This window comes from Perna viridis, chromosome 3 (genome assembly GCF_037379345.1).
Source record: "Perna viridis isolate PV_CMFRI_1.1 ecotype Kerala chromosome 3, ASM3737934v1, whole genome shotgun sequence".
NCBI lineage: Eukaryota > Metazoa > Mollusca > Bivalvia > Mytilida > Mytilidae > Perna > Perna viridis.
Window position 1 is genome coordinate 29,163,970 of NC_142447.1, and position 8,230 is coordinate 29,172,199.

Below are 8,230 nucleotides of genomic sequence, written 5' to 3' on the forward strand. Positions count from 1 at the left end.
TGGTTTTTTTTTTTAATTTTGTTTAAAATGTTAACATGTGGCATTTCATATAACCCTTGTTCTTGGAGTTAAAATCATATAGAATTTACTGTAGAATTCAAAAAAGGGAGATAACTCTGTAAATGACACTAAAATACTTTTTTGTGTCAATCTCGGTATTCGCCGTTTTTAAATGCACCTTCCTTCCTTTCACCAAATGTTCGATTATTCCAAAAGCAATGGCAAAAATAGACTGAATATAAATGAAGTAAGCTTTCTTTGTTTCCATTTTAAGAGCTTTATCTATTTAAGTGACACTTAGATAACATATTACGGTATTTGTAAAAGGTATATACTAATTTATCAAACTGTCATATATGTATGCTTTTATTAAAAGAAAGAACTACTGCTTTGGACATCTTCGTGGAGATGTAATAAAATTGTTAACTGAATTGTAAATATAGAAACATCACAACATCATAAGTATGGAACATCACAACATCGTTAGCTTCATATGATGAATACAGCATGGGCCTTTTTAAAATGTGTTTAAATTAGTAAGCTCCTTTGCCAGCTCCCCATCCTCCGCCAACCACAACTGGTGCAGCAACAACAGCTTTGCCATATCCTCCCCAGCCACCGTTACCCCAGCCCCATCCTCCCCATCCACCTCCCCAACCGCCGTTACCCCATCCCCATCCTCCCCATCCGCCGCCAAGTCCTCCTGAAATAGAAAAAAAAACAAGTTCTGTGTCAAATAAATTATACAAAATATAGAATTAACTTGTCTTTTAATCTTACTTTGTTTAAAACAAAATACGTGAAAATTTTAGAAAATTGTTTTGGATCTTAAATTCAAAGGTGCCTTTTAAGCTTCCGTGACAGAGATCATAATTTGTAACAAATCGTGGCAGTGAAGTATTTTCCCTAGAAGCATAACTAAAACACATTTTTAAAAAAATTGTAACTTAACCAAATCCAAACAGAAACAAACAATAATTAGCTCATGACTTTTAAGAAATATAATTCAGTTGTAGTTGGCAACACAAGGAAAATTATCATTATTCAAACCATATTAATCGTACTTAGTTCGTAACCGTGTCAGAACTGGTCGCATTTGTATTTTTTTCCTTGGTCCCATTTTGATTTTTGTAGTATTTAAGTCTTTGTAAGAATCATGCAAAAATGTGATATATCCCAAAAAAAAGGCTACATATTTTTATATTTGTAATTGTTTTATAGGTGTATATTATGAAATGTGTATTTATTCATTCAACCTGCCTGCTCTTAGGAGATAATCAATGTTGAAAATCAAAAAGATTCGTTTGTACTTGACTGTCATTAAGAGAGTTATCTCCCTTAATTTTGAAATCTACAGTGCATACTATATATTATTTATCTCCAAAAAACAAGGGCTATGTGGAAAACCGAATGTTAATTTCTATTTACTATGGCAATTCAAACAAAATATCAAAAAAAATATGCAGGCTTTTCACACACGAGTCACATTTTCCATGATTCTTAACTGGAGTACTACTTAATATTGTACAATACGTGAATATATACATATTGGTTTTGGTGCAATAAAAGCTTTCAAATGACTAAAAGTTAAAGTACCACCAGCTGAATGCAAGTACTATATATCAAACAGATAAATTTGATAAACCGTAGCAATAATTATAAAATGTACTTCATTTTCAATTTTAGAACTTTGTTCGATTGTTAATGTATGACTTCTGAAAGCAGCATATATATTTCTCAATGTCCAGTTAAATATCTCCGAATATGCGCTTTTTCAATATTTGTCTAGAAAATGCTTCAAGGTTCTCTGATCCTTCACATGTACTCATTAAGGAACAACCATGAAAATAATGTTGCATAATTACATTCATATTATGATACGCTTGAAAAAAAAAATAACATGGTCCTTTTAAGTTCAAGATAAAACACTGCATATGCTAGATCTTAAAGTCACAAATGTATTAGCATAATGTTTCAGATGTAAAATTTGTCGTGCCATAGAATGCTGTGGCATTATCATAGCCAATAGCAAAATAAAATAAAACAAAATCATCTCGCCTACCTTTACCATATCCGCCAGCTACAACAACTGGGGCTGCCCATCCGCCCCATCCACCCCATCCGCCCCAGCCGCCTAATCCTCCCCATCCTCCGGCTCCATATCCACCCCATTTACCGAAAGCTTGGGTGGATGCAGCAAAAGCTACCAAAACTAAGACGATGGCGAATTTCATCTTGCTAAAAAATGAAGAATATATATCTACTCTTGTTTTTGAATATTTTACAAAGAACTTGGATTATATATAACATGTTTACATACTATTTCCATAGATCAAAATATTACCTCTACACAAGGTTGATTTTATCCTTTATTTTGATGTTTACTGTGAAAGTACTATTCTTCATGGGGTACCAATTTTCGTGGTTTTCGTGGCTAGGCCAAACCACAAAATTTGATTCCGAAAGAAAAGATTTCCATTTATGTGTATACTGAAAACCTCAAAAACCACTAATTCAAGAATCCACGAACTTGTGTTTCTTTCCTAATCCAAGAAAATTGGTATCCTCGAATAAAAGTACTTTCACAGTATATGTATTCTGTTTTTGTTGCATGTCTGTCGTTTGGCTTTCAGTAACATTTCTAGCTCAATAATATCAGCTGTAATTTGTTCACCTTAAATATTGCTGGACTGATCATGCCTGTGCATGTACTTGTAATACATGTATATAGTATAGTTTTTCTTTTCTTTCCGTTCATCATAAATATTTTTAAAATGCTCTGGTAATGCATGTGTGATGTAATGATTGTAACATTTTTTTTAAAAAAAGTTAATGAAGATTTTGTTAAATTGGTTAATTATAGATATCATCAACAATACTAAATACAGTTCTGTGAAAGAATCAGGCAGTGGGTGGCATATCATTTTTCCCAATTTAGTCATTTTTGCCTCGAAATATATTCAGTACATCAAGTAAACTACGGAAAAACTACTTAAATTTATCCTGAAGCATCTGTGACGTAGATACTTGTGGACTGCTTATATAGAGAAAAAGTGCACGAAAATTTTTCTACCTTTTTGTCATAGCGCATTTCAACTAAACTTGACCGGATCAATATCTTAAGAAAGCAAATTTACACACACTTTGATGGTTATATTTGGAGATAACGAGGTATAAATACTTAGATCATGCAATACAATCTTTGCGATTTTTTCTTCGTATGCAACACCCTTCACACATTTTGCCTGATTCTTCGGAAGAGAAGTACTTAAAATAGTTTTATTTAAGTTTATAAATGCAAATTTCTCCAACTTGGTAAAACATTTAATACTTGTTTTAAGACATTTGTATAACACGAATAAGGGAATCTAATATTCATCGAATTTACCATGATGCACAACTAAACCTGTTAATTGCATTTTAGTGTTATTGTTTTAGATAAGACGAATTAAACCCTGGTTTGAACATTGATCAGTAGACTTCTTGCTCTTTGCCGATTGGGTACATGTGCAGACGAAATTAGGTATAAAAAGCCAGTTAGTTATTGCAACAGTAACACTACAATAATTGATTAGTCGTCATTTAATAAAATATAACAGGAATTGAGAACAATTACGAAACTTTTTTCAGGTACTAGTATACTCATTTATTACCGAGTGTGTTTTAAATTAGAACGAGAATTTAAAATAAGCAAATACAAAATACTGAAAATAGGAATTTTTCACATAATTTAAGAATTTATTTAAAGTCCATACAGACCGCTATGACTCTTTTTTTTAATTTCATCATTCCTTTCCTATCCTATTTAACAAAACTATTTTATCACTTTAAACTTCAATTTTTTTCAAATTTTAATGTGATTTTTGCATTATAACAAGTTTTTAAATGAATATTTTATCACCGTTTAAAATCAAATGTTCTGAATAGGTAGTCCTGATTTGTTCATATTTGCCTATACTAAACAAATACAACAAACAAATAACTGACCGTGTAGCATGTACAAGTAATTAAAGTAGCAGTCCATGTAAAAATCATGTAAAATCTGAAAAATGTGATACACCCCAAAAAAGGCTACACATTTTTATTTTTGTAATTAAGTTGTTTTATGTGTCTATATTATGAAATGTGTAATTACTCATTCCAATCTGTTTGTTCTCAAAGATAATCATCATTGAAAATCCAATAGATTCTATTGTATTTGAGTGTCATTTACAGAGTTACCTCCATTAATTTGTACAGTGCATTTCATATCATTTTTATCGCCTATGAACACGGGTTATATGAAAAACCGAATGTTAATTTCTGCTTGCAATGGCAATTCAAACAAAATATCAAAAATAAAAATATGTACGCTTTTCAGTCATGAATCACATTTTGCGTGATTTTTAGCTGGAGTACTAGTTAATATGTAGCAGAAAAGTCTACATTGAAAACATAAAATTAAAAATGCTTGGTAGAAATACATACATCGGATAAGGACTTACCTTTTGCAAACTTTGAATCGTAAGAGGGGATCCTAATTGCGAAATTGTTTAAAAAGTCCCGCATTTTATACTAATTTTAGATGCGATAAAAATCCTTTTTTAACCATTTGTCAATATTTATCACATTTTTAACAACATAATTAGTGCTTAAATTACAATGTTTGGTTATTACAATCATTAAACTCTATTTGTTCTATTTCAAAAAGATGCGTTTTTATGATGAATTGCTATTGCATAAGTCATTACATTGACAGTGATATTTAGGATGGGTTTTAAAATAAGCATTTTTTGAAATGATGAATTGTATATGAATCTAGAGAAGGAGGGTTTTTTTTTTTTTTTTTTTGTTCTGAATACTAATTTTGCTGGATTGGCAATTGCGATTCTCTTTCGTCATAGAAAGAAACACGAAAGCGGTGCACTATTTTCCGTAAATATTTTTACATCTTTACTATGGTCACTCTTATTCATCTTCAAAGTATAATAAAATATTATTAATGAAATTTGAAGACACTTAATAGTGCAGAAAGGAAATGTCACTTTTGCATTATTTTCAGTTTATAAAATTGGGGTGGAATGATAATTTTTTCTAAGGATTATTTTTAACATTCATCATAGCAAATGTGTCACAAAAATACAAAATTGATAACCACTCAGTAAACAGGAGCCTGGTATTTCTAACAGAGTAGGTGAAATAAAAAAAAATAATAATGCGAATAATTTGGAGGGTTTTTTGCACTTCTATCTTAAATATTCTAAATATTTTTTTTCAGGTGAACAACAAAAGAAATAAAAATGAACGCATGCAAAACACTACCAATGTTATCTAATATTATCAAATAATTCTATAACACACTTTCTATTTTCATTACTTTAGATGTTAGTAGTGACCTAAGAGACAGACATATAACCGGTTATTTTTATATTTAAATACTTGAGGGTAGTATTCGTTTTATTAAACTATTTAAAGAGTTATAATATGAGAAACATCCATAGTGATGAGGGATAAACTATTTTATTTTGTCTTTTCCACTTAAAAAAAGGTAAAATTTAAAACGAAATTGATTGTTTTGCAAAACATAAATTGACATAATGAAAAAAGTCTTATGACTTAGCAAAATATGTATACAATTTTAAACGCGTTCAAAAAGTTTATTTAAAAATTTATCATTTTTATGGAGCAGGTCTAATTTCAGGATAAGTTCAAGCACCTTATTAAAGTCTTCCGTTGTAGTTTTTATTAACTTATTTATGTCCATGATAGTATATCTTGTGAGATCGCTAACAATCATGTAATGTCTTCACCCATGATTGAAGAGACTCTTAACATTCAATTATTACCCCATGTAATCATGATTAAGAATAAAGTTATGTTTTACATCAATTTTATTTCGTTGTCTGTTTTTATAAGTAGTAAGTAAAAATAATAGCTAAAAAATTTCGAAGTGTTTATTCCAATTTTCGTTTTTTTAACCTATATTTACATATAATAGATATATATGTAAAAATTCAAAATAAGCATTTTTAAAAAATACGAATTGTATAACTTATAACAGAGTTTTCTGTTTCACAATTATCATTGTCTTTTTAAGGAAGAATTTTATTAATCAAAGTATGCCTATGAGATTTACTTAAAAGAGTACGTTTAAAAATAAAAAGAAATCCTTAAGATTTAGTTTAAAAATTAGGAATTGAAAAAAATTGAAAACATATCATAACAAATGTATCTGCTTTGACTACTATAAGTGTCGCCATCGATACTACGCGCTTTGGTATTCTCTTCTAGATTGATTTTTATAAAACATTTCCATTCAGAATTTGACTCGATTAAGGCAGCGTTTTCTGCTTCAAATTGATAATTATAACTTAGAATACAGTAAGTTTTATTTCCACCTGTTTATAAATGTTCACGGTCATGACGGAACGGAGTAATTCTGAACCTAACATGACCAATAATTACACCATAACACAAGCTCCACGCAGCGGCAGTCGTTCGTTTCCTCTCCAGCTAACTGCTGTTGACAGGCCCGTTCATGTAATTTATCGTTCGTTAATAATGATTCAGAGTATGTAGTTAGGTTGAAAATCAGTGACGTTGTTAATGACTCAAAACTGTAAGTAGGGTGCATATATATTCCTCTTGAGGGTTCGAAATATTCATCTATTGATATTTTTGATGACATAGAAAATGAAATTTTGAAATTACGAGAATATGCATGTAGCTCTTATTGGTGATTTTAATGCCAGAAGTAACAGGAATTTTGATTCCATTGTACCTAATGATGATTTATTAAAAATTTTGAATATTGATGGTGTGGATGGGGTAGACAATTTTCTGAATAGTTATCAAAAGCTTGATGAGTATAAAATCCCATTAGATAGAGCCAGTGAAGATAAAGGAAGATGTAATTCTTACGGCTCAAAGTTATTAATTTTTTGTAAAAATAACGGTTTGTTTATTGTTAATGGTAGAGTTGGAGCAGATAAAGGGCTTCATAGAGTGACAAGTAATCAAACAAGCCTCATTGATTATATGATTGTTACACCAGAGTTATTCCCTGTTATTAATGAATTTGATGTCATTGATTTTGACCCACTTTGATCAGATATACACTGTAGACTTCATACTGTTATTTCTACTAATTGTATACCTGTAAATAATACAACTGAACGTATTCCTATCAGATGGAATGCGGATATGAAAGACCAATATGTTACAAATGTTGAAAATGAAATTATAGTAAAAAATGTAATGGAAAAACTTAATGCATTAGATATCAATAGCAATAATTTTAATGTTGAACTTGACTCATTTGTTGAAGCAGTCTCTGATTTTTTTATGATATGATATGATATGATATGATATGATTTATTTCGACTAAATATCAACATGTTACACGTGTTACACAAGTTACAACATACATATACACAATATAAAATACAAATATATATTGTCTATAAAATTTTAAAAGTATAAAAGAATTGAACTGTCAAAAATATAGAACCCAAGACGTTGATATCTAATCAAGGATGGCCCATGAAAGCTAAATAGCTTATTTACAATGGGGTCCTCATAGAGTAAAAATCTTAGAGGTGAACAAAAATTATAACAATTCAAAACTTTGGCAGGGTATCTTGAAAGGAAACAAATCACTAGTATTATAAATAAAATCTAAAAACTTTAAGTGTCCAAAGAAGAGTTCATGGCTGTTGACCAAAGGTAGTGTCCAGGCGGCAAGCGCCACTTTGCAACAGTAACAATGGTCCTCATCCAGTACTCCTCTTCAAACACTCAAAGTACTGACGTACAGTAAAATCCACTGTATTACAATATAATAATGAAACTATTTATGCCGAGCTTGCTTCAATTGATCAAATAAAAAATCTTTTACTCCTAGTTTGAACGCATCTGAATTTTTTAAACTCTTTAAATTTGCTGGTAAATTGTTCCAGTCTTTAATTGCATTATAATAAAAAGATTGAACAGTCGGCCCCTTTATAATTGGAACATAAAAATTATTTTCACTAGATCTGGTAAAATGGTTATGACAATCTCGAATTCTTGTGAAATTACAATTCATATAAGATGGTGATTTTCTATTAAATATTTTATAAACATGGTTTAACCTCATTTGTCGTACCCTGTTTTCCACATTAAGAATACCAACGTCTTTAAATATATTAAAATCTATGCTATGTCTAGAGTCCAGGTTTTTAATAAATCGAATGACTTTGTTTTGAACAAC

At 30.1% G+C, this 8,230-nt stretch overlaps 1 protein-coding gene across 1 annotated transcript; it reads right to left on the minus strand.

Annotated features, from left to right (window-relative positions):
- Positions 1-348: 348 nt before the first annotated feature.
- LOC148621769 (uncharacterized) lies at positions 349-4,578 on the minus strand. The gene is made up of 3 exons (XM_088574009.1): positions 4,485-4,578; positions 2,063-2,238; positions 349-703 (listed from the first exon to the last, which is right to left on the minus strand). The coding sequence occupies exons 2-3, from the start codon at positions 2,232-2,234 to the stop codon at positions 534-536; spliced, it is 342 nt and encodes a 113-aa protein (XP_088430135.1). The 5' UTR covers positions 2,235-2,238; positions 4,485-4,578; the 3' UTR covers positions 349-533.
- Positions 4,579-8,230: the final 3,652 nt, after the last annotated feature.